General features: G+C 46.7%; 1 protein-coding gene across 1 annotated transcript in view; it reads left to right on the top strand.

Annotated features, from left to right (window-relative positions):
- The window catches only part of ADAM12 (ADAM metallopeptidase domain 12), a 348,424-nt gene extending 323,676 nt beyond the window's left edge, over positions 1-24,748 (top strand). Inside the window, 3 exon segments of the mRNA XM_049645890.1 lie at positions 7,377-7,484; positions 17,454-17,584; positions 19,733-24,748. Coding sequence (XP_049501847.1) covers positions 7,377-7,484; positions 17,454-17,584; positions 19,733-19,793 — 300 coding nt within the window. The 3' untranslated portion in view covers positions 19,794-24,748.
- The last annotated feature ends 2,933 nt before the right edge of the window (positions 24,749-27,681 follow it).

Here is a 27,681-nt window from a genome sequence, read left to right as displayed (position 1 = left end):
TCTTTGAGATTTGTCTTCGTATAGTTTTCTCTACACTTGCTGGAAAGCAGGATTCTCAACCTCGGCATTGCTGGCATCTGGGGTTGGATACCTCTTTGTTGAATGGGACTGTCCTGTGTGTCGTAGAATGTTTAGCTGCATCTTGGGTTACATCGACTGGATGGCAGTAGCATGTGTAACCATATCTCCAAATATTGCCAGACGTCCCCAAGGAGACAAAGTCATCTCACTGAAAAACTGCTGTTCTAAAGGTTACACCACATGTGCCTAATTTAACATAGTCTACTGGTGTTAGTACATTATCACTTCAAGTGGAGTGGAAAAACGTTACCTCCTTCAGGGTGTCTTTAGCCTCCTTCCTCCCTTTATCACATCGATGTCTTGCGTGTTGTACATTGAGAACCACCTCAGATACTGCAATTTTGCTTTCGACCATCAAGCAGAAGTTTGGAAACTTAAGAGTGGTCTCCTACATCTACTTATATATCCACCCTTTCTCTTCTTCCTTCATTCCTGATATTCTGGGTTTCTACTATCATTTCCTCTCTGTCTGAAAAACTTCTCTTTAGCTATTCTGTTAAAGCAGGTCTGCTGCCGACAAGTTCTTTTGCTTTTCCTTCATCCAATGTCTATCTCGCCTTTAATCCTGAAGGATATTTTCACTGGGTATAGAACTCTGGGTTGACTATTCTCTCCACAATTGAAAAACGCTGTTCCACCTCCTTCTGGCCTCTGTGGCGACGAGACATCTACCGAAAAGTTCCTCCCACAATCTCTGTTCCAGGGAAGAGATGTGGCCACGTATCGTAAACAGGATTGGAAAGCAGGGCTCTACCATCTCCAAGATGTGGTGCCCAGCTGGGGGGGCAGAGGGGATGGCTTTTGTGTGCCCACCTGGAGCGAGAGTAAGGTCAGGTATGGTCAAAACGTTTCACTCTTACTGGGTCACCCTGTTCCCACATCTTTGGGCTAGAGACAGCAGGCTTTCCTCGAGCCTCTTTTTGGTCTGGTGCCATTGGCATTTCCAGATTGGGAGCCTCTCCAGAGCCCAGGCCAGGATATAAAAAAGGCAAAACCAAAAACAAGAACTCACTATTGGGTAGTTCTGTGGGTTCTAAGGTCTGTAGGCAGTCCGCTTACTTTTTTCCAGCTTTCAGAGTCTCTGTAAGTTGCTCTGTGGATTTTCTCGAAACTTTTTTGTTGTAATTCACAGGAGGTACAGGAGGTAATTCGCAGGAGGTGCAGGAGGTAATTCGCAGGAGGTGTAGGTTGTAGTGTGCTTATTTCATCTTGTCCAGACCTCATTTCTTTTTGTATTTCTCTGATTACTGCTACACTTGAACTGCTTTTTATACATCTCTTAACCGATGGTGTGCCGTTACATTGCTGTCAACAAAACAAAACACGAAAAGCCTTGATTTTTCGGCGATTTCTCTGCCATAATGAAAAATCCCACCATGGCCAGTTTCAAGCAATCAACGTGATGTCACTAAATGAGGAGCAGGGATTGGCTGACATGGGCTAGTACCCGCGGCTCCAACACGCAGCTGCTATTTATCACCTGTATTTGTTCTGTGAACTGTCTGTTCCTACCGCTTGCCTATGTTTTTCTACGTGAGAGAGTTTTTCTTCCTGATTTGTAAGAGTTTATTTTCTTAATGAGGACTATTTATCCTTTTCCGGTAATTTATTATAAACATTTCCCTAATTCATCTTTGAATTTTATTTATGATATTTTGGGTTGTAAAAGGACTTCCAGCTTTGAACATTAAATGTATTCACCATTTGTGAATTCTCCCATTTCTTTGTGCTTGCAAAGTCCCCTTCCGTTTCAATACCACTCGAGATCTACCTCCAGTTTCTTCTGTTTGTTTCGTTGGCTGTTGAGAGTCCTTTTACATCTGTTTTTCTAACCTGACGTGGATTTACGTTGGTGGAAGGCAGTGGGCATGTCCTAAACCTTTTGGGCGATGGACTTATTCGAGATCTGATGAAAGCTTTGAACCTTCAGAAAACGCGCCACACCTCAATATTTTGTGTGCACATTTCAGATTTCTGCCGAGCCCGTAAGCCTCTTCCCCACAGAGTCCCTTATACAAAGCCTTTTCGTGTATCTTCAAGCAACTTATCAGTCCACCATGTCAAACCGGGACTGTCTTTAACAGACCATGGGATCTGAGGCAAGACATTTCTACTTGCTGGAATCCCTTTTTCCTGACAGCAGCGAATGCCTACAGAAGTCACTCCCTCAAGATTTCCTTTAAGACAGGCCCCCCAAAAAGGCCATTCTGTTTTTGTGAAACCAAGGAAATGTTACCCTTTAAACATTAGGAACTGAAAAATCCACATTTCTCACTCCAGGCTGGTGTGTGTCTGGAGCTTTTCCGAGACATATGATAGACATTAAGCTCACGCTTTCTCTCCCGTCACACATAGGAAACTGAAATTAATTCCATGCAGGTGTGGCGAATATTTGGAGGTGGCTCTTACTTGGCCATCACAGATTGAATCCACTGACTGACATGTGGCACCTTAGAGTCCCCGTGCCCTGCCCCACGCAGCTTGACCAACACACTGTGGTTAGCCGTGCCTCGTGCGTCCAAACTTACCATCCAAACTTTCCAGAAGGAAAACGTTATCATAAACGTAATATGTACGCCCCATCGAAAGGATTAGTTCTTTATAGAAAACACTGGATCTCTCCAGCAAACGTTCTATTTGATTTCTACAAATGTAAGACACTGGGATCAGCTCCGTCTCTTGTCCACACGAACGTGCCCTTCCTGTGTCCCTTTCCTTCGCGGGGTAATGGCCCTCGGCACGCAGGCTTCTCTACCTAACTCCTCAGCCTTGATCAAGGAAACAACCTTTCGCTTCCTTTTCATCCTGTCAGCTATTTTAGAGGAAACTAATCCAGGGCGTTCATCTAGCTGTTAGCTAGCTGACTGCGGCCAAGATCCCCACAGCACGAAAGGCAAAGAGTGGGCTTGGGAACAGGGTAAAATAATGAAAACCAAAGGGGTCACAGAGGTGTGTGATCACCTTGTGTGCATGTGTAGGCGGGAGCATCCTAGAATGCCCCCATTCTAGTGGCATTGAGTCCGGCCCTGCCCTAAAGGAAACACATTCTTGAGGGGATCAGACCAATCAGCATACATTTGCATATTACACATATCTTTCAAAGCAGCAAGGGACTTTTCCTGCACCTGCTGCTGCTGCCAGTAGGGTTCATCTCAGACTCTGGAAGGGAGGAAAGAGGAAAGAAAAACAGGGGAAGTTCCAGAGGTGGCTGTGGGTGGACCCCAGAAGGCTTTGAGAGACCTTCTGGTGATGGTTGTTCTGAAGATATTTTATGTTGTTTTTCTCGGACTACAATAGTGTGAAAAATCAATCTGCTTTGCCCCCTTCCCCCCCCCCCCCCCCCGCAAAAAGTCAATTCTACCATTATGGTAATTTTTTAAAGACAAAGAGTAATGTGTACTAAGGGAAGAAGATAGAAGCACCTAGCAAGTGTGGGTCTTGAGCAGAAGTCTGAAAGTACCTTCTGGGGAAGAAGCCGCTTGAGACAGCAGGTGTGAGCAGACACCAGCCACAGGAGAGGAGAGACCAGCGCTTGGCTGCAGAAGGGTACACAGAATAATCCAGGGAAAGAAGCAGTTTCTTTTTTTTTTTTTTTTTTTTGTAATTTTTTTTTAATGTTAATATTGCGAGAGAGAGAGAAAGAACACAAGCAGGAGAGGGGCAGAAAGAGAAAAGGGCACAGAGGATCCAAAGCAGGCTCCATGCTGACAGCAGTGGAGCCCAATGCGGGGCTCAAACTCGCAAACCGCGAGATCATGACCTGAGCCGAAGTCGGGTGCGTAACCAACTGAGCCACCTTGGTGCCCCAGAGAAGCCCTTTCTTGACTGCAGGCTTTGTTCGTGAAGTCAACTGACCTGACTTCCAGGAAGGAGACAGGGAGATGCCAGAAACACGGGGTGAGCTAGGGGCCCCTGGAGTGAAAACGTCTGACACCAAGTTTTGTGTTTTCCTCTTCTGCGGGCTGGTCCCTATGATGTCCTCAAACCTTCAGGGAAGCACACACACCATCACCACTGTGACCTAGAGTCAGTCCCCAGTAGGCTGGAGAATGAAGGAGAAGCTGATGTCCAGGGAGAGAGTAGCACCCTGAAGGGTCAGGTCGGAGATGCCCAGTGGGGGAGGAGGCAGGCAGCAGCCGGAAACAGAGACGCCAGGCGGGGAACCAAGATGGGTCTGGGCACGGACGGGGTGTCCTGCTGTCCCATAAGACGGGGCCTCCAGCCATTCAAGCTGAACGTAACGATAAGTGTGACCTTCAAAAGAGCAGAAAATATGAGGACACGCCTGTTCTTAATTGCCAAACACCAGTGTGTATGATTTTGCTTCTGGAAGAGAAGATGGGCCAAAGGGACGTTTAAACCCTCGGGGTTTCCCTTAGATTTCTAGACATTTCCACCTGACATCCTTTCTGTGCTTTATTCCCATGAATCAATTTAATGAATTGATTTAAAGAAAAATATGTTCAACGTCACATCTAAGAAATAGATATTTCTGAAAAAAAAAAAAAAGATTTCTGCTCCCAGAAAATTACAGCTAGAGAGGGCTGTGCTAAGTAGCAGCAGATTGAAACACAATTTTCTGCTGTCAAACTGAAACGTGCCGGGATTCTAAGAGAGCAGAAGCGGCACCTTCAATTCAGGGATGGGCCATTTTTCAGGAGAGCGAGAACTTCACGAAAGCATCACTCTCTTAGCGTTTATCGTCTGTATTTTATTTTAAGGTTTGCCCCTTAAAGTGGCATTTGAACTATACATGCTGATGTGTGGTCCTATTTGGTTTCAGGTCACTTTTGCTTATTTTAAGTCCTTGGTTTCCTGGAAAATGCTAGGCAGTGCTTGTCCTCCCTGCAGTCTCATCGGTGAATTAGATTACTGAACTGACGGGCCGAGTTTATTTTTCCAGCCAGATCAGCTTCTTTAGGAAAACAATAGGAACCAAAAAAGAACGCTTGGACCCATATCTCAGACTGACTTTTGCTGCTAGGCCCCTGAGAATATTTGCCAACCCTGTTTCTGGCACGACACAAATTTCATCCACACGGCACTGACGGGATTCATTCATTTCAGTTTTTATTCTTATAACCAAATAGTGTATAAATGCATTTATGTGTGCATGTCTGTGTCTGAATGTGTTATTTTACTAACTGTTTTTTGGCATAAGGAGCTTTCTCTTTGTAGTTTAAGTTGTTCTAAAATAGCAAACATCTATTGAACACCAAATGTATGGCTGGTGCTCCCAGTGAAGCATTTTACGGGCATTTCTGACCCTCTCTCGGAGCCGAGGAGCCGATGCCTTCCTTGGCCCCATTCTACAGGGGATGAAACGGGGCAGACTGAGGCCAAACAGCTTGTCTAGTGAGGCCCCCAGAGGTGGGGAAGCCAGTGCGTTGTCAAAGCCACACGTGCCCCTGCGGTCTGAAAGCGGAGGGTAGCTGGATGGGAAGGAAGCGGAGACTGTTCTGGTTACACAGTGAGGGCCGCTCTGGTTTGCATAGTTTAGACCACTGAGCACCTCCGGAATCTTTCATTCATCTCCCCTCCCGCTTCGCCACGGAGATACAAGGTGATCAGGGGGGAAGGGGGAAACCTTCTGGCAGCGGGGAGAGGCTTCGGTCTGCAACAAGAGAATCCTGCGTTTCTCTTGCCTTTTGCTTGCACAACGCGGTCCTTCTTGTCCTCGCTGGTCTTTCCCGGAACCAGCCCTTGTTCAGGACCATGATGGCATCGGAGCTGCGTGTTGAACACGAAGAAGGCCGCGTGCATTTTCGGTGGCGGTGGAGATTGCCGGTTCGGTGTTTCTGGCAGGACGCTTCTCCTCCTCTAACACCTTGTCGGTGTCTGTAGAACATACGACAAGCCGTGTTTTGTAAAACGGGAACAGCTAACCTTGTGCAGTCTCTTCTGACGGAGAAAAGGCTGCCAAGCAACCAAACTCGGCTCAAGTGGCCGCGGAGGGAGGAGAGGCCTGTTTCGAGAAGCTCCGAATGGCGCTCCCGCCCCAGCCACCACCCCCCCCAACAGAGTGCTGAACGGTTCACACGGGCTGGTAAACAATAGCTACTCATTCGTGGGTGCTTTGTCAGGATACAGATGTGCACGAGACAAATGAATTTAGAGCTTGAGCCCTGACTTTCAAAGTCCTCCTTCAATGGAATGAACTCAGCATCCGAATGAATAAGGACTTGTACCCTTCTGGCCTGTGCGGGTGTCTGAGATTTAAACCAGCACTCACGGGGCCTGGAAATCTGATGATTTAGGTCCTTGCTCATCAGAAATGCCAACGTGTAATGAGAAAAGGAAATCCGTCTGTCAAGATGTTCTCCCAAGGAAGGGAGCTGAAATACGAGGAAACTGATCTTTATAAAAAGCCTTCATTACACCAGGCCCAACCCAAAAGCTAATAGCTGAGCCAACGTGCTGGAAAGAGCCCTCCCATGCCTGCTCGCTGCTTTCCAGATTTCCCCCTTTGGCCCAGATGTCCTCCGCCCTGAGCTTTCCTGCAGTCTTCCCGGGAGTCTCCTCGCTCACCTGCTGCCTCAGCCTGGAGTCCCCTCGATACTCTCTCTGGCCCATTTCAGAAGGCACGGACTGAGTTAGGCACCTGCAGAAACACCCACGTCCAGTCCCTTGAACACAGTAGGTGCGTCGGAAAGAACGCAGAATGGATGCGAATTTTAAATAGTAAAAAGTACGCCTCGTCACAGTATCCGTTATTCCCATGGGCCTGCCATCCTCCACGAGTCATGACTTAATAAAACTTTGAGTCCCTTCCTCCCGCGAGTCTAAAATGTAGCTACCAAGGTCTTGGACTCCTGCTCACCTCTCCCCTGCCACCACCCGCCCAGTACTTCCAGAAATCTTAACTGAAATTTCTTTGGTTTCATATCACACGCCAATTCTTTGCGCGACAAACCCATCAGATGTCTTTCAAAGCATCTTTTGCACGCAGAAGCACCCATTTCGCTCTGGAGAGAAATAACTTGAGAGGGAAGCCATTCACACGGTAACAGTATTCTAAGGGATGTTTGTTCCCCACTCATTTCTGTTCCCATAAGCGCGCGAGCTATACTGGAAAAATTAAAAAAAAAAATGGATGCCTGTTTCACCCTTTGCATTTGTTAATAGGTAATGTGTAGCCATTATTACAAATTCCAACAGTACAAAGGGTTACTCGGCAAACTCTTGGTCTCCTTCCCACCTCTGCCTCCAGGCTTCTTTTCTCAGAAGCAGTCGTTGTTACTAGACAACTTTGAATCCAGAGGAAAGCTTCACTGCCACTTTGTCTCTCTCTGCAGAGAGGGATTATTGAAAATTCGGAAATTTTCACACACGCAAGATGGGAGAAAAGAGTGCAGAGAAACCTTGTCTGCCCGACAGCCACCCTCAGCACCTGCCAGCTTGCTGTCAGTCTTGTTTTATTGCAGATTCTTGTTTGGAACTCAAATGGTGGCATGGCCTGGCCTCCACTCACCTGTTCCCGGGCAATGACACGGGGGTCTGCCTCATTCTTTTCAGTGGCTACCTCGAATTTCGTTGTGGAGCCATCCCTTAAGTTATTTAACCTGTGCTGAGGTCCACATGGGTTGTTTCCAGTCATTTGCTGCATCAAAGAGGCACGCTCTTGCCCCGGGACCTGGGGCCCGGTGAGCAAGGATGTCTGTGGGGCGACATCTGAGGAACATGATTGCTGTTCAAAGGCCCTGTGACCTGAGAGGTGGACCAGTCTCGAAAGGAGTCACGCTGATTTCTACTCCCCAAGTCCCCACCAACGCGGTGTTCAGAGATTTTGCTTATCGTTGCCAACACGATAGGTAAAAAAAAATAATAACAATAAATGCTATCCACGGTTCTCTCCCCATAAATGAGACTGGGCCTCTTTTTGCTGGTTTAAGATCCATTTGTGTTTATTTTCCTTTTTTGTAAACTGTCTTTTCGTCTCCTCTGCCATCTCTTACGGTCATGTTTAGAAAGGCGTGCCCTCCCAAAGAATACATTTTTGTCTCTTTCTTATTCTTTCGTGATCTTTTTTTTTTCCTCACTGAAACATTTGATCCATCTGCCCCTGATTTTGGTGTATAAACTGAAGTAGGAACCCAACTCCCGTTTTCCAGAGGGCCACCTGAGTTACCCTCAACCCCATATGTTCGCTGCTTCGTCCTTTCCCGGGGCCAGTGTGCCTTCCGCAAGGCCATGGTAGTGCTCCCTCCTGCTCCCCAGCACATGCTAGAGAGCACACCTGCATCCCTGGGCTCTGGGATCGTTACATGAAAATAGCTAATATTACTAGTGCGCCTGTGTAATACGTCTTTGCTAAATGATAACTAGCCATTTTTCGAATGTATTATTTTCTCCATTTATCTCGATCATTTCCCTCTTTCTTTAGGTTTATTTCTCTAACTCTTTAGACCCTTACTCCATTTCTATTCATACTTTATTGTTTATTTTATTCGTACGCTGTCCCATAAGCACAGAATTCTAGGGATTTCCCTCCAAACACTGCATTTTTATCTGTGCTCATCGGTTCTGATTTGTACCATTCTCCATGTTTGTATTTTTCACATAACCTACGCCTTCCGCTTTTCGTTTTTTACTTTGGCCCAGAGGTTGAACGTATTTTTCTTTTTGTTGCCATTAATTTTCAAGATGTCCACAATACAGAAAAGTGAAAATAATCTAGGAGTCACCCACGTTTATAGTACATAGAAATAACCATTGTCATCGCTACATTTTTCTGTGCATGCGCCTACTTAAGTCTCAGATATGACACGCATACCGTTTCCTTTTGTTAAAAAAAGTAAAAACAAAGCAGTACAAAGTCACGATGACTGCCTCAGATGCAATCACTTTTGTAGGTTGGTCTTGATTTTTTATAGACCCTTTTAAGTATTTTTACATACTTGGATATCCAATGAACATATAGGATGCCATGTTTTTCGATTTATACAAATGGTAAAACGGTACCGTTAGCTTCGCAGTTTGTACTTACGTTCAACTGTGTTTAACTTTTTCACTGAAGTAGAGTTGACAGAATGTTACGTTAGTTTCGCGTGCACACAGATGATTCGACAACTCTCTATGTCAGGCTACGTTCATTAGTGCCGCCCCCACCTGTCACCATGCGCTGCCATTACACCATTGACTGTAGTCCCGGCGTGGTGCCCTTCATCCACATGATTCACTCATTCCGTAACTGGAAGCCTGTGCCTCCCGCTCCCCTTTACCCATTTTTGCCCGTCCCCCTTCCCACCTCCCCCCACTGGCAACCACCAGGTTTGTTCTCTGTACTTACGGATCTGTTTCTGCATATTTTGTTCATTTGTTGTTTAGATGACACATTTAGATTCCACAAGTGAAATCACAGGGTATATGTCTTTCTCGCTCTTATTTCATTTAGCGTCATGCCCTCTGGGTCCATCCATGTTGCTGCAAATGGCAGGATCTCATTCTTCTTTGATGGCTGAGTAATGTTCCACCATACACGTATACCACATCTTCTTTATCCATTCATCTGTCGATGAACACAGAGTTGCTTCCCTATCTTGGCTATTGTAAATAATGCTGCAATAAACCTAGGCATGAATATATCTTTACAAATTAGTGTTTTGGGGTTTGGGGGGGGGGTAAATAAATACCCAGTAGTAGAATTACTGAATCATATGGGGTTTTTTTAAGTTTATTTATTTTGAGAGAAAGAGCATGAGCAGGGGAGGGGCAGAGAGAGAATCCCAAGCAGGCTCCGCGCTCTCAGGACAGAGCCTGATGTGGGGCTCAATCCCACGAACCATGAGATCATGACCTGAGCCAGAACCAAGAGTCAGATGCTTACCCGAACGAGCCACCCAGGCACCCCTTGTATGGTATTTCTATTTTTAATGTCTTGAGAAACCTCCATACTGTTCCAGAGTGGCTGCACCAATTTACATTCCCACCAGCAGTCCAGGAGGATTCCTTTTTCTCCACATCCTCACCAACACTTGTTATTGCTTATCTTTTGGATACTAGTCATTCTGACGTGTGCAGTGGTATCTCATCGTGGGTTTTTTTTCCACTGTGGTCTTGATTTGCATTTTCCTGGTGATCAGTGATGTTGAGCATCTTTTCATGTGTCTGTTTGTCATCTGTAGGTCTTCTTTAGGAAAATGTCTGTAAGTCCTCTGCCCGAGTTTTAGTAGGTTTTTTTGGTTTTGAGTTGTGTAAGTTCTTTATATGTTTTGGATATTAACTCCTTATTGGATATGTCTTTTGCAAATATCTTCCCCCATTCAGTAAGTTGCCTTTTCATTTTGTTGATGGTTTCCTTTGCTGTGCAAAAACTTTTTGAGTGTAGTCCCAATAGTTGACTTTTGCTTCCCTTGCCTGAGAAGACATATCTAGAAAAATATTGCTAAGACCAATGTCAGAAAGATTACTGCCTTTGTTCTCTTCTAGGAGTTTTATGATCTCAGGTCTCACATTTAGGTCTATGACCCATTTTTAGTTTATTTTTGTGTATAGTATAAGAAAGTGGTCCAGTTTTCCCAGCACCATTTGTTAAAGAGACTCATTTCCCCATTGATTATTCTGGCTTCCTTTGTCAATAGATAGGCCAGATAAGCATGGGTTTATTTCTGAGTTCTCTGTTCTATACCATTGATCAATGTGTCCATTTTTGTACCAGTACCACACGGTTTTGATTATTATAGCTTGATGTAGTAGATCTTAAAATCTTGGATTGTGGCACCCCCAGGTTTGTTCTTCTTTCTCAAGGTTGCTTTGGCTATTCAGGGTCTTTTGTGGTTCCATACAAAGTTTTAGTATTATTTATTCTAGTTTGTGAAAAATGCTATTGATAATTTTATAGGAATTGCATTGAATCTGCAGATTGTTTTGGGTAGTATGGGCATTTTAACAGTATTAATTCGGGGCAGCTGGGTGGCTCAGTTGGTTAAGCATCCGACTTCAGCTCAGGTCATGATCTCACGGTTCATGGGTTTGAGCCCCACGTCGGGCTCTGTGCTGACAGCTCAGGGCCTGGAGCCTGCTTCGGATTCTGTGTCTCCCTCTCTCTGCTCCTGCCCTGCTCACACTCTGCCTCTCTCTCTCTCAAAAATAGATAAAGATAAAAAATTTTTATAAACAGTATTAATTCTTCCCAATCCATGAGCATGGTATACCTTTCCATTTGTTTGTGTCATCTTCAGTTTCTTTCATCAGTGTTTTATAGTCTTCAGAGTACAAGTCTTTTACCTCCTTGGTAAAGTTTATTCCTAGGTATTTTATTATCTTTGGTACAATTATATTTTACTTTTTTGTTTCTAGAAATTTTCTTTATTATTCATATATTCAGGCTTGTCTTTCATTTCCTTAAACATAGAAAATTTGTTCCAATAATTCCAAAATCTGAAGTCTCTGAGTGTGTCACTCCTGGGGTTTCCTTTACAATTCCTTGCTTCTTCACGTGCTTGGTAATTTTTTTACTATGAGCTGCTCATTTTTCTGGAAAATTATCTAGAAAACTCTCTGAGAGTTCTTTGAGATCTAGGATGAAGGTGTGACCCCCTGGAGAGGATGTATTTTGCCTCTGCCTGGTGCCCTGGAGGCATTCTCAGTTTGAGTCCCTTTAAATGGCTGGGGACTTAGTGACCACCCAGGTAATGTGATTTCAACTTCGGGTCCTCAAGCGCAATTTGTGGTTAGAGGTTTATTTTCCTACATGGATCTGCCTAGCACCAAGGGAACCCTCCTTACAGTCTCCTAGGGATAAGCAATACTGTGCGTTCACTTCCAAAACATTCTTACCTGAGGTAGAGTCTTTGCAGAGCCCGGCTTTAGAGTGGAAGGGTTGGGAAGGGAATAGTTTCCTATTAAACTTGGGCTGGTGCTGACCTTTGACTCCTGCATCCCTCACCATAAAAGGGTATCAAAATCAAAGCTTAGGTTTTCCTAACTTGGCAGATGCCTTCTCAGCATCTGTCTGATACTTACCACTCCTAGCTGCTGCTTCCAGTTAGATGCTGACCTGCTGATATCTTACTATCTTGTAGCTCTTTGTTGCTTTAAAGAAAAAAAATTAAATATATTTCATCCAACAACATCAGTGGTTTTAGAGAGAGAATAGGTCAAAATAACCAGCCTGCCATGTTACCAGAACTGGGAGACTCCGTTCCCAACTGTGGTCAGTTCTATAGTGTCTCCATTATCCTGGTTTGTGACATTCTGTTCGATACCCATAATTGCCACGATTTTGTTAGACTCGGGTCTACACTGAAAGGATTCAATGCTCAGTGATGATCTTTTGTGCCACCTATCCATTCCTTTCCTGGCTAGCTGGTGTCCAGTCTGTTGTACATCCTTCTACAAGAGCTCTAGAAAAGTGTATTCTCAGAAGCTTTGCATGCTCAAAGACATTTGACTGTTGCTTTCATTTTTCAGCAATAGTTTGCATATAAAATTAACGGATCTCACTTAGTTTTTCCCAAACTCTTACACATGGGCTTCTTCAGTCTTCCCTGGAGAAATCAGAAGCTGGCTTTTTTCTGCCCTTTTAAGTGGTATGATTTTGTACCGGGCTGTCCAGTAACTTCAATAGGTTGTGTCTTAATATTGAAGAGTCTGATTCGATTCCCCCGGGGAAATGGTGTGCCCTTCTAATCCATAGACTTGACACTCTTTCTCTCAGAAAGGTTTTTACAAAATCTAGGTATTTTTTTTCTATCTCTACTCAGATCCCTTAAGTGACACCATTTATATATATGCTGTGTAGCCTTTGCCATGGTCTGTATTTTACTGTTGAACCCCCTTGAACTTTTCTTCATTTCCCTCAGGACCTTCACAGCCCTTTGCTCAGTACAATCTTCATCCTTGGGTTTCATTGTTTTGTTTTTCTCTTCCCCTTTTCTTTTGAGTTTCACCACCTCCCTTTTCATTTCTGCGCAGATACATTTTGGCAGGGTGGGGACTTAGCTTGTCGTCCTTTTCCTAGTGTGTCCAAACTCCTGAAAGGGGGGGAGTTCTTCCTGGAAAACCAGTCGCAGGACCACTGAGGGGAAGTCTAGGCCACTGCTCAGGGTTTTGCGGGATGACAGCGGTCTGGCCTCCCCTGCTTCCAGCATAGACTGTGCGGGCCCCGGCCCTGCTGCAGGCTTGCACCGATGGCTGGGCCTGTCTACACTGCTGCATATTCACCCTGGACACTTCGCAGTATCTGCTTCCTCCCCACGCCTGTCCCAAGCAAGGGGGAGCTGGTTTTCTTCTCAATGCTCCATCAGGTTGGCCACGGGGGCCATGCTCTCCTTTCTCTTGGCCTTTGCTCACCCTAGGCTGCTGGACACTTGGCACCCTTTTCATATGTATTTGTTTGGGGTTGTAAGGTCTCCTCGGAGATGGAGTATTGCCCCTTTATGTGCCTTTACTTCACCGTTCTCAGGTAGCTTCAGAAAGAAGGGTCACCTCGGGGCGCCTGGGTGGCACAGTCGGTTAAGCGTCCGACTTCAGCCAGCTCACGATCTCACGGTCCGTGAGTTCGAGCCCCGCGTCAGGCTCTGGGCTGATGGCTCGGAGCCTGGAGCCTGCTTCCGATTCTGTGTCTCCCTCTCTCTCTGCCCCTCCCCCGTTCATGCTCTGTCTCTCTCTGTCCCAAAAATAAATTAAAAACGTTGAAAAAAAAAAAATTAAAAAAAAAAGAAAGAAGGGTCACCTTACAGACGGGTGTAAGCGTGTTCTGTCGAGAGCAGATTTGTCAAGACCCCTGCTTTTTCTGAAGAAAGAAAAGGTATTGCACATTTTCCTGAGAACCGGCTATCCTTGGAGTCATCTTGAAGCATATTCCTCACAGAGCCGGAGAGCCCGAGTATGGATGGTGGGGTTGACGCTGCCCCTGGCCCGGTGTCAGCATCAGGGGCGTCTCTCGCATCTTCCTGTGATAACATCTGGCCTTCCTGTGGAGAGGTCTCCGGATACGCAGGATGCATTTACTCTCGCTTACGCGGAGGTTGATAACAGTTGAGAATTCTTTATGATGATGGTCAAGGCAGAGGGCTCCCGTTGGATTTAAAACTTTGTTCTCAACCCCCTAAAAACTTTGAAATGTGTAGCTGCTGCTAACACACGAGCAAACATGGAGAGATGAGACGATTCTACTTTATAGCATATCTCGATTTTCCTCCAGTATCTGGAAGTTGAAAAGGGAGAGAAATGGGGGTCTGAATTCCTGATTTTGTTTAAAAGGAAAATAGGCCTGGAGCACCAGGGTGGCTCAGTTGGTTAAGCATCCAGCTCTTGATTTCGGATCAGGTCACGATCTCACAGTTGGTGTGTCCGAGCCCTGCATCAGGCTCCACACTAACAGCACGGAGCCTGCTTGGGATTCTTTCTCCCCCTCTCTTTCTTCCCCTCCCCTGCTTGCATGCTCATGCTCACTCGCTCTCGCTCTCTCAAAATAAATAAACAAACATTAAAATATTTTTAAAAATAAAATTCTAAAAATGACATGAGAATAAGTCTATGGGACCTATTGTTTACATTAGTAAACAATTAGTAAACCTAATGTTTACTGAGTGTGTACAACCTGGCCTAGAGTCCTTTCTCCACTCCATTCTGATGATGCTTCATGGTCAGACTGGACTTTTCTGGAAAACCTAGGCTCAGGTAAAGGCAGCAAGAAGAGCAATGCCTAAAAGGCAGCATGGGAATTCTACCCCTCCATCCAAGGTCCCAGCCTGTGCAGCTAATGCCTCCCCCCAAATATTAGAGATATTCAGATATCTTAAAAAGGGAGGCTGCCTTCATCTTGCACTGACTCCACTGTTCCCCTGTGCCAGTTTTGCCCTGGTAACAAGTGGGCATCTCACCTAGACAGCATCTGTGAGCGGGACCGATTTCAGAGTGGACTGCAGCCTCACGGACCCCAGGGTTTGATCAACATTTCAATCAGCATTTCCACTGTTTGGGCTTTGGTCGCTATGGCGACCATCCAATTTATCCTCTAAACCAGGACCTATCTGAGAGTTGCGATTAATAATTAAGTCCATGAATGTAAATTGCGAATGTCCCAAACAAACCAGGATGAATGGCCAAGCTAATTATGTCCTAAGTTTCCATGATAGAGCCAAATGCATTACGATGCATTAGAACACGGATCTCACTTTTTCTCCGCCACTGCCATAAAAACCCGACGTTATCTTTATGACCAAGACCAGACGTTCATTCATTCTTAGCAAAACTAGTATCACTTAGGAATGAAGCCTTTAAACCTCAGAGCCTTTCCGTTTTATAGGTGCGTGCATTCACTTGTACGTCACACACTGATATCTTGCCCGTGGTTTTCTGCCATCTTACAGGAAGCGGGGCTTGCGTTATTCCCATAGTTCATTACCCGAAGTTTGGCGGTAGGATGACGGTACCTTTCGATGGTCAATTGACTCCATCGGTAATAGGCTATAGCAGTAGCACCTGTGCTGATTGCTTTCTAGGTAGCGTCTCCCACTCCTCGCATCGATGTCAGGAGGAAGACACTCTTAGCGTCCCCTCTCCACAACTTCCAGAGGCTAAGTAACACCTGCGTTTGCAGAGCCTGGCCGAATCAACCACCGGCCTGCCTCCAGTGCTCCAGTTCTCAGGCACGTTAGACGGTCTTAATGCCTAGTCAAGGAATTTGCTTTAGTTTGTTTCTTTTCACGTGAGCTGGTGTAGAAATGGCACCTTCAAGTCTTTCCCTCGGTCACTGGCCCATTGCCTGTCGTTTCAACTTGGCGTGTTTTCCATACGGCTGTGATTCCACACACGCTTCTGGGGTTGCTACCTTCGCTTACGAAGATAGGCTACATGCTGGTGATACGTTTGCATTCAGCTGAGCTCCGTGTGCTGAGGAAACGTCATTTTAATGGGATGGGTGCTGTGAGAAATTCAAGTCGAGGGTTTTTAAATCATCTGGAGTGGTCTTGGAAGGATGGCATAGGACAGTCAGGCAGATCATCTTATTAGGATGTCCCGTCTCCCTTGGGTCCTAGCAAAGTTTCCTGTAAGCTTTCGGTGCATTTGTGACTGCTTCTAGGCCACAAACACCAGAGAAGAAGGTGTCTCGGCACCTGTGTCCACCACGGGCCAAGGGGAGGGAACTGTCAACACCTAAAATGACTTCCCACCCCAGGTATCCCTCTGTCCCCCCTTTCCTCGGGGTAACCAGGGAAAGAGTCCCCTGAAAACCCTTGGTTTTACTGTTTGTTTCTCTGATTATTTCCCTTAAGCATTTTAAGATTTGTGGCATGAGGGAAGGCTCATTATTATGTTATTAATAATTATGTTCTGGGAGCTTCCTAGGCATTATGTTAAAAAATTTTTTTAATGTGTATTTTTGAGAGAGACAGAGTACAAGCAGGGAAGGAACGGAGAGAGAAAGGGAGACACAGACTCTGAAGCAGGCTCCAGGCTTCAAGCTGTCAGCACAGAGCCTGACGCAGGGCTCAAACTCATTCACTGGAAGATCATGACCTTGAACCAAAGTCAGACACTTAGCCAATTGAGCCACCCAGGTGCCCTGCATTTTTTTTTTTTTTTTTTTTTTTGTAGTCTACATGTCAATGCTCTGAGATAGGTTTCGAGTTGGCAAGTGGCCGACACAGTCCCAAAGCATCTGTCTCTGAATAAAACCCTACGTAATGCCCAAGTTCACGCTCGCTTTTCTATTGCTGGCTCCCTTGCTGGGCTCTGATCAATGTGACACCTTTCTGTTCTCTTCCTTATAGAGTTACACTTGTCCCTCAAAACACTCGGTCTTGGATTTTCCTTCTCAGCATCCCTTTCCATGTGAGCTTGTGATTCTTTGAACTAAGGATTTTGGTAGAATTTCAGTGCATTTCGCTCAGCAATCTGGATCAACATTTGCTATTCGGACCCCATAGTGACGGACGAAAAGTCGGCGACTTCATCCAGAGTTGAAGGAGTTCTGTTACAAGATTCTGGGAAATTTAAATAAATGGCGTTAAACGAGATTTTTCACCCATCTCTGATTTTAGGCCTTTACAGATCGAAAGGAAGCTTAAGGACACAGGAAAGCTTACATCTTATGGGTAGCGCTGGCCCAGAAACGCCAGTGTCAACGGCACCCCCGAGGCCTGTGACTGGTGTGGCATCCGAAGACCCTCATTTGAGTGTGTGCAGCTATGCGATGCTGTGGCTAAGCCTTTGAAATGTCAGAGCAGACGTTGGCAAGGAGATTAACACAGATCAACAACTTGTACGGGGAGAGAAGGTGTTCAGAAAGTTTATTCTGGACGTGAGAACTGTGTGGCCTAGCACCTGCTTACACGCTCTGTTTCCCGCTTCTGAGGTCAAGGTCGTGTCCCAGTTCACAGAGACGGGTGTTCATATGATCATAATTCTGTGGTTTATTGCAGGGAACTCGGAAGCCAAACCCTCCTCAGAAGCCTCTGCCTGCAGATCCTTTGAGTAAGACCTCCCGGTTCACCAGCCCCTCCGCCAGGGCCCTGGGGCAGCCAGAGTCCGGGCTCTGCCTGGTGCCGCTCAGGTTGGTGTAACAGCCGGGCCTCTTTCTCCCCACAACCGTGTGAGGCCCCCCCCCCCCCCCCCCCCCCGGTGCTTTCCGCCCCCTGTCAGGACATGGGTCTGATGGCGTAGGCCGGGCTCTCTCTACCTCTGGTACCTGGGAACAGCATAAAACCGATGCAAAGGTAGAGAGGAACGTTACCCGGAGGCTGTCATGAGCTTCTACTCCCCAGGATCCCCATGCGGCTTCTAGCAAGGGCCCCAGTGTCCCTAAGAGATTAAACCAAGATCAAGTGGAACCGGATAGGGGCCAGGCCGTGTCCCCCAAAGGGATGCACATTAACGGCTTCCAAGTGGCATGATCCCACGAAGGCTGAGCACGCCTCCAACGCAGTCTTCAACCCGCACAAACTCTGCCCGACCCCTTGCGGTCCCGAGAAAGGAGGTGAGCTTGGAGGGGCCCAGGTGAATAAGGAGGGCGTGAGGCGTTAGCTCCCGAAGACGTGGTACCCAGGGGGAGCTTCTCCACACAACTAACGAAACCCCAGCTGTGGCCGCCGCTCACCCTGTCCCAGAGGACGGGAAGGCAGCCTCCTGACCCAGGGGGGTTGAAGGGGCCGTGGGCCGGGGCGGACCCACACTGCTTTTTGAGAGCTAATCAATTTCCAGGAATTTTGCGAGCTGGGTGTTAAACCGAGCCCCTATTTAAATAGTTACGCATAACTTCTCATGATAGAAGTTAGATGAAAACAAATGTGATAAATGCTCACAATTTTTTTCTTACGTTTTACTGTGCGCTGGAGGTTACGTGCAGCTGTTTCTGGACGGTGGAAACGCCATGCAGGGTGGCGACCAGGCAGCTCCTCCGTGCTCGTGGGAAGAGACAAAGGCTACACATGGGCCGCCCCCCCCCACCCCCACCCCGACCTCTTTCCCTGCAGTGGGTAGATCGAACCCACAGCCAAAACACTCCTTGGACATACACTGCCCCGCCTTGGCAGGAAGCTTGCTATATGAGCTCAAAAGAACCAAAGGTCGTGTGTTGGCCAGGCCCTGGGCTCAATAATTCAGTGTCTCGAAAGGGGAAGACGTTCGTGATGTCATTACCGCTCTTGAGAAAAATGTTTGGCCTCAGAGAGCTGCCTAATAAATCCCAAAGATAACTCTGGTCAAAGGGGGTAGAACAGTGGTGTAATTCTCGAGGGCAGAAATACGGAAAGACTGCAGACCATCCTAGTTATTTGGCTGTGGTTTCGTGTGCTCATCTTGAAGTTACTTGCTCAAAAGGGAAAAGCACGGCTTTACGTGGACACGACGAGTGGAGGGCTCTCTTTGTAAAGGCCATCCGGCAGTGGCCCATCGTCACCTCTGCCAGTCGCTGAGCCCAGGGCAAGCTCATCTTGGTCTTGCTCTTGAAGGAGAAGAATGTCCTGCACATTCATTTGGGAGGGATCCCTCATGCCCGGCTTTGCTCCCTGGAAATGCACGGGCCAGTCGGGTCCCCGCAGGCAGACACGGGACGGGGACGACTTCGTGCTCTGTCCCTTTTCATATCAAAATACTGCGGCTGTGAATGTATGGAGTTAAATGAAATTGCTAAAATTTGTTTCATCTTTTTTTGAGAGAGAGAGAGACAGCATGTGTGGGGGAGGGGCAGAGAGTGGGAGGGAGAGAGACAGAATCCCAAGTAGGCTCTGAGCTGTCAGCACAGACAGCCTAATGCAGGGCTCGAACTCACGAAACCCTGAGATCGTGACCTGAACCGAAACCGAGAAACAGACGCTTCACCGACTGAGCCACCCAGGCGCCCCGTTGTTTCATTTACTATTTTTCTCGTGTGATTACTAGAAAACTTTCCATTACATACCTGGCTCCCATTTTTCTTGAATGCGCACTGTTCTAGAGTCTGCTTGCAGAGAGGAGGGATGGCTTCGGTGAGGGCTCCCCTAGGTGGCCAGCTGGCATAAACCACCAGCAACCCTGCAGCCCTGAGCAAGGTCCCGGATGTGACCTGCAACCCTCTTTGCGGGGGAAGGGGTGGGGGGGAGGTCTGCTCCCAAAGACTCAGTGAAGGGCAGGAAAAGACACCCAACTGCAGACATCTGTATACCCACAAAGTCCATTTCCAAGGCCTCCACCCACCCTCTCGTTTCCTCTTCCCTCACTGCAGACCCGCTCCGAAACACCCACGTCAAGTGCCCAGACCCACCCACGCTGCCTACACCAAGTGAGAAGCAAGTGGCCATCTTTTTCCAACAGTGAAGACAGAAGTTTGCACTATCTTTCAACTCCAGTTGGGAGTTTTGTGTTTTTGTACCAACTTTTAGAATTTTTTTTTTTTTTTTAATGTTTAAAACACCATTATTTTGAGAACTTCGAGCTACTGCCGTCGGTGCTGTGCTGTGCTATGGTGCTCTGTATACTTGCTCAGGTACTTGTAAATTATTAATTTATGCCAAATGCTTGTTACAGTGCAGTGCGCTGTGGGAGGCATTTTTACCATCACTGAGTTTTCCACGGAAGGAAGGCTTGTGTGCTTTCAGTAGTTTAGTGAACTTGAAATATCATGCTTTATGGGCTTCTGGACAGGAGGTTCACTTTCCGATCGAGGCTTTATCAAAGAACCATTCCCCAACCATGCGTGGCTGTGGTTATGGCACAGACACAGCCCAGGAGACCCCAGGTAGAATGAATGCTGAGTGATTCTCTGGAACCCCTGATCTCGAGCTAGAGCCAGGGGCTTCGAGTCCAGGCTGGGTGTGGCTGTCGGGGAGACCCTGGCCCCGCCCACCAGCGGCTACACCTTGAGCTTCCAGGAGAGCAGGGAAGGATCTGGCTTCGGGCCAGGAAGCTGGGAAGAGACCCCGAGTTGCAGGAAGGAATTTTAAGCTCTGTCCCAGGACAGAGCCTGGAACACAGGAGGCCGGGCAGAAACTTGACCGTGAGCTCACCAGCCGTGAGCACATTTGGAGAGCAGGCAAAGCCGGTGGCTTTGCACAAACACTGCCCTCCGCACGGTGCTGGCCTCCGCGTCTTATCTAGATGGGGAAAGGTGGCGTTTCTACAAGGAGGCTCCTGCCCAGGCACCACAGACGTGCATCTCTCCCTGTACGGTTTGGCGCTGAGCAAATTACCACCTTGTCTTCTCAACCGTAATACAGTGATTCTGTGTTCAGACGGATGGATGAGGCTTTCCCTGGGACCATAACTATTTTCGGCTGTGAACCAGTAACGAGATCTAGCGAATCAATCCTGTAGATAAAAATCTTTCATTGCAAGGTTCAAACTTATTAAAAATTAGGCAGACTCCGTATGCCTGCAAAAACTACAACCGAATGGATGCCATGAGGCAGCCTGCATCCGCCGTTCGTCTAGGACAAAGAATCCTAAGTTACTCATAAGTTATTTAGGGGGGCATTCTATTTTCCCAGCTTGGCCGCAGGAATCTCGAAAAGATATTTTTAGTGTAAACATTTGCAACCTACCTGTTGAGCGGCACAGAAGGTGATGAGGAAATCAATTTCCTAATCCTAAATATTCATGAAATGCATTCTTGGGCCGTGTCCCCTTTAACCTTTTACTCTTCAAATGTCTGACTGGGGAGCCATTTCTCCACACGATCTTGAAGCTGCCTGCGTCTAATGGCATGAAAATGACAAAAATACTCAGACGAGGTAAAATGCCATTATGCCTCTGTCTTCTAGTGGGGTCATATGTGACTCGTTTTGACACTGGAAGGCAATTGACAACAGTTCTGTAATTCACTCTGAGTGTTTTGTGATAAAGACTTCAACTGGGGTCATTTCAACGGTTTTTCCAGGCCTTGAAGCAGAGAGACCAAATATACCAAGAATCAGTTTGCCTTCCAGAAAACAAGACTGCATTGAACTCTCCCCGTGTTCCCCCACCGTATCTAGGCAACATGGTAATCACGATCGCGGATAAACTAAATAAAGCCATGTCACAAACACACAAAAGGGAGCCCAGCGCTAAAACATTCCAACTCCTACAGCATGCATCTGTATCATACAATTATTAATTTCTGAAAAAGGTAAAGCCATGTTAGAAAATGTTACTGCTGACGAGTACCTACGGAATTACGGTAACTGATATTACACTTAGTAATTGTATCAAGGCCAAACCCGATGCTAGTGAAAAGTTTACAGAATTTTTATGGTGCATTATGTGGGTATTGTCTTTACAGATGCCCAAATCCTTGGATCTGTCATTTTAGCCCCTCCTCCTATGGGAGGAAGAGGGTGTGAATTTTGTTTTTTGGGGTTTTTTTGTTTTGGGGGTTTTGTTTTTTTTGTCCTTAACTGTAATTCCTGTGCTTCCATTTCAGAGAACCAGGAATAGCCTGGTATTAAAAAAGGTTAACGCTGTGATCTTACACAATGTCATCGATGGCCATTTAGGAGCTGCAGCTGATGACACATTTGTATCTCTATAGTAGTAATTGCTTTCATAGAGCCATACACGTTATTTCTGGATACTTGTTTAAACCTAACATCCCCTTACAATATACAGATATTATTAAAGGAACAGTATTCCCCAGATGCAGAATTATATTTAGCAATAACTTCCATTTTAATAGAACATAGGAAAAGAGCCAGGTATTTTGGGGATGGGGGGAAAGATGAACCCCCCCCCTTTTTATAGCCTTATAGATGATGGCAACAAAAATCAATACTTCTATTTCAGTGCCAGTCTATTTTTTTAATATGTTTTTAAAGTTTTATAGGCGTGAATAAGAGTTGATGTGAGCTTATAAGGCCGTCACTGAGAAATTCAACGTGTCTAGACACGAAGTAGGCCCTGAGGGTGGTCACTTTTCTTCCCCTGTCTCGTTATACTTGTAGTCCTCTGACCCCACTTACTGGAAAATAGATGGCTAATCTTCCAGGCATTCTGTTTAAGAGTTTATCTCCTGAGTTTTTTGGTAACAGTTTGTTTTCCTGACACATGGAATCAGATGGGTAGCAACCAAGAGAAACAATGCATAACATTTTCCATTGTCAAAATATGCATACGGAGGTTATACTTCCCAGTGTGAATTTTTCCAGCTTACACATGTGGGATGACGTCACAGAAACCACAAAAGCAACAAATTAAACTACATGAGAATAAATGCTCCTCACTGGTCTCCGAGGGGACATTTTTATGCCTTCTTAACTTTAGTATGAGTTCTCAGGCTTGAACCCATAGGCCCTTGTTCTCTGGCAAATCAATATAACACCTCTATGCATCCCCTAAAAGAAAAGCAGCTAATGCTCTGATCAGTGTCAAACTGTCCTTAGGAGCCTGTGATCCCCCCTGGTGCTGGGCCAGCTGAGAAGGCCCCGGCCCCCTCCTGCCGTCTCTCCGTTCATGTTTACTAAATTAGCATTCTGAGCCAATGAGACCCTGACAACGGAAAGGACGAGATGCCTGGGCAGGAGGCCGCAGCCTTCTCGTGCAAGCTGACCCCTTCGCACACTTTCCTCGTGAGGCTGATTTCATGTAAAACGTGTGCTGGGGGGGGCGGGGCTCCCTCTCCAGTGTTCTGGGAGCAGCCGGCCCAGGGCGGAGATCCCTCCTCACCGCTATCGGTAGGACCCCAGCTAACCACAAGTGACCCAGGTAAACGTCATACCGACCCTCCCCAGAAGTCTCACGCAGCCAGTTGCTGACCCCCAGGCGTGATTCTCAAGCTGCAGACTTCATACGTTACGGCGGGCGGGGGACAGTGCAGGTACCATTGTCTCATGGCCCCCCGCCCCCCACCCCACGGAGGCCGGCCCTAGGCTGCCACAGTTCCTCCCCCCACGACTCAGGAGCAGGCCCGCGAACACATCTGGACACAAGGCAGAGGAGGCTACTCCACCTGTTTGCGTCTCATCACTCAGAGGCGAGCCTCTTTTCCAGAGGACCCTCCAAGGTGACAGATTGCCGTGGTCATAGCTACTTTAGGTCACCCAAAGCGGGGACTGTGACACTGTGTCACTACCCCCACGAGCCCAGCCTTCTCCGGAGTGTCAGCACGGCACAAGCCCACCAGCTATGCCCCCAGCTCTGAACCCAGCAAGAGTCCCCCTTCGAGGGAACATCGTGCCACAGAAAATCCGTCTGTCTGGGATGGCACGATTCCCTGGGCACCCTCTCCAGTCCCTATTGACATCTGTCCCTTTAAAACCTACTTTGGAACCTCTGATAGCGATTCGAGTAACACTCTAAGAAAGAGTGGTAAGCCCCGGGCTAAGAACCAGTTCCGGGCACTGAGGATGCTTCCAGAAGCAATCTACCTCCACGTGGATGAAAATCCCCTCTTTACTCTTGGGACAGCGGCGACAGCAGCCAGTCCAGCCATAAGAGTGTTTCATGTGAGGAAAACCTAGGAGAAGAAACAGTGCGTATAAAATCGCGACAGCAGTCCATCGTGGGCAGTGACAGCCAGGAGATTTACCACACACTGAAAGGAATGCTCAGTGGATTCAGCTCTTTCAGGTTGAATATTCTGGAACCCACCCTGACCTTCCACATCATCTGCAAAAAAACATGTCTTCTAGGCTCCCCCCCCCCCCCACCCCGCCCCATGGGTCTCCTTCCATAAAATAATTTAGTCCTCAGTTGAAGCACAGTTCAAATCCAGGCAAAATAATAAATACCTTGTGATCTTTTTAGTTTTACAAGGAAACCGAAAAACATCTATGTTCATGGCCTATAAGCAAGTACTTAAGTAGGGCAGTGATAGGGGGGAAAAAAAAAAAAAAGCATCAAATGAGAAAGACAGAAAACCCTCTAACAGTCCCAGCAGGACAAGCGATGGCAGAGCAGATTGTTCTCTGACCTTCTCTTAGGTCAGATTGGGAGGGTGTCAGGAAGGCCCGTGGCACACCGTTAAGTCCAACTCTTTTTAACTCGTGGCTATAGGCTGTTCAGCACAGTACAAAGTTACAGCTTCTCAACAAACCAGTCCATTAATTTCATAGTGCTTCATCCATTTATAATGCTTCGGTTTGCTAACTTTTTTCACATACCTTTTATGTTACAGTCTGTTACTTTTGTACACAGTTCTCATATTGGGGCTCTACAGGTGACAACCTGCTATTTCCGTAGAAAAAGTTCTTGTTAAGAATATTATATCCAATAAATGGTATACAGTAAACGTAAAGACGTGTCTCATTCGTTACTGACAACGTTGCAAAAATGGGGAAAGGGAAACCCTCGTGTGGAAAAATGTGACTAGGGGCACCCGCATGGGTCAGCTGGGGGAGCGTCCAGCTTCAGGGCGGGTCCTGATCTCAAGGTTCGTGAGTTCGAGCCCCACATCGGGCTCACTGCTGTCGGTGCCGAACCCGTTTCAGATCCTCTCTCCTTCTCCCTCTCCCTCTCTGCCCCTCCCCTGCTCTTGTTCTCTCTCAAAAATAAAGTTTAAGTTTAAAAAAATGTGTCTATAATCTCACCCACTTATAGAGGCACAAGGAAATTCTGGAACAGTACATAAGACACTAAAATGAGTGGGCGGGGGGGGGGGGGTCAGGGGACAGGTGCTGCCAGTCTACGTGAACCAGTCCGGTGATGGCACAAGAAAGGTGTCTTTAAACAGACACAGAGGGGAGGAGGACAAGACACTCGTTTTGAACAATGTAAAGTGTATAACTGAGCAAAATAATTTTTTCAAGTCACCTCATTTACAAAGGGGAGAAATTCAAAAACCCAAGCATGCGGGGGTAGAAATGTAGACGTCAGACTTACCCAGAAGGAAAACCTAAGTTTAATGGAAACTTATGAATTTTTGAAAAATAGAATCCAACTTCAAAAAGAACTGCAGAAAATACAAAGAAAAATAGATCTAGAGAATGGTAACAAGGGGTCTCTTTTTCTTACCACCTTTCACCCACATCAAAGCAAGTAGGCAAAAAATAAGTACCTAGAAGACCTCAGTTAATAATGTCATCAAACTATTATCAAATTGGGATACTTCAAACATACGGAATATGCCTTCTTTCAAAGTGCTTCTGGAAAACTAGGTACACAGAACCATACATAAAACTATTATGTATACATTATATAATATTATATATTATGTTATATATATTAAATTTCATATATATATATACACACATATATATATACACACACACACATATATATAATTTTGTACGTTAAGCCACAAAATAAATTCCAAATGGCAGAACACAAGCCATATGTTGCTTCTTTGGGAAAATTAAAACACAAGATAAGTCACTAATCTCATTAAAGAAAAAAAATAAGAAGCAAAGACACAAAGCACCAGCAAGAAGAATCCAGCAGTCCACTGCAATCTCCAGTGAGATTATTTTAAGAGAAGGATGGTTCAATCCTTTAAGATCTAATCAAGTCACCAAATCGACAGACTTCAGGGAAATACGCCTTATTAGGGTTACCAGAGACGCTGAAAAGACATTTGGGAAGATTTAGTTTCTATTCCTGAATTTTTAAGAATCTGAGTAAGGCCAGAAACCATAGGGCTTGAGAGATGCGAATGTCATTTGTGGAAAATTAAACTCACAAGTGTACGACAGGATCCCGGAAGCAGTCATTTTCGGCTAAGTTACACTGGGATAAGAAACCACCCGTCAGTTTCAGTGACTTACCCCAAGGATTATTGCTTACTCACGGGTCACATCCGTCTCTGCACCAGTTCTGCTCTCCTTGGGGCCCTGGGCTGATAGTGCAGCCTCCCTCTGAGTCACAGCTGGTCTCCTGGCAGAAGAGAGACGTGGGGAATCTTTAAACTTCTGCTCAGAGGGGCAGGAGCCATTTCCGTTAACATCTCATTGACCAAAGTCACCCCATTATGTGGCCAAGGCTTCTGTGAGGAAGATGGGACGATGTTGCCAAGGTTTTGTCAGTAAGAAGGGATGTGTACTCTTGCCCCAGAGGGGGCTTGTGACTATGATCTACAGCAGACTGAGAAACGAAATGGAGATGAATTTCAACACTGATCCTGGGGGCGAAACGCGGGGGCCTTGGAGAGTTGTGACTCTGTGCTCTGATTTTTGAGAGAGATTTAAAAAGTTAATCCAGGGGCGCCTGGGTGGCTTTATCGGTTGAGCGTCTGACCCTTGATTTTGGCTCAAGTCATGATCCCGGGGTCGTGGGATCAAGCCCCTCATCAGGCTCTGCACTGAGCATGAAGCCTGTGTGAGATTCTCCCCCTCCCTCTCTCCCTCTCCCTCTCCTTCTCTCCCCCCCCCCCCAGCTCATGATTTCTCTAAAAAATAAAAAGTTAACCTGGCAAATTTAAAGGAATGTGCTTTTGTACAAAAGGTAAAACAATGATGAAGTACGTAAGGAGAGGGACGATCTATGACCCACGAATCCAATTCCTGAGGTGGATATTCTAGAAACTGTGTGGAATAAAGCTGAGCATTGCCAACATCAAGAAAATCGTGCTTTTTCTCTGTGCCCTTCCCCCCAGAGCTTTAGAGCTTTAATTACCTTTTCATCGGTGTTTCCTCACAGAGAAAATTCCACTCCTGGGCAGACCTTCGTAGCTGGCCTTCTCACGGGGCTGAGTTAACCCGCTTGTCCCCGGAGCCACAAAACGCACGCGGTCCGCTAGCCCACTTGGCCCGCTTGGCGTGTGTGTCTGCCACGTTCAAGCTCCCGCGCACGCGTGCCTAAGCTCCCAACCAGCACACCTACCTCCGGTTCATTGCTACTGGCCTCCCAACCGCGTGAGCGGCATCAAAAACCCTTCTGCTGCTCTGAAGGCGGAACGTAAGACGCTTCTCTTCGGCAGAGGCGTCACTGTGCCAGCAGGCTGGGCCTTTCGTTGTCAGGGCCGAAGTATATGCAAACACATTCTCAGACAGGTCTGTTCTAAAACAGACTGACCCTCCACCAAACACCTCGAATAGAGTGGAATCGGAGTCTTGAAATATGGATTTTGTGCTTTGATGTGAGGCCAACAGCTGAGGAGAAAGCTTTGCACGTAGCCTCCTGGGCTTTCGGGAGGAGCTGTCCCTCCAGGAGGGAACACCAGCCTGACCACGCAGCCTGGAAGGCCCGGAGTCGGGAGGGGAGGTCATAATTGAAAACACATGAGGGGAAGAATTTCCACAAGGTCCCGGAGCGGCTCAGAGGACAGCC

The sequence above is a fragment of the Panthera uncia genome, chromosome D2 (assembly GCF_023721935.1).
Source record: "Panthera uncia isolate 11264 chromosome D2, Puncia_PCG_1.0, whole genome shotgun sequence".
Lineage (NCBI taxonomy): Eukaryota > Metazoa > Chordata > Mammalia > Carnivora > Felidae > Panthera > Panthera uncia.
This window is presented reverse-complemented; position numbering and strand designations above follow the sequence as displayed.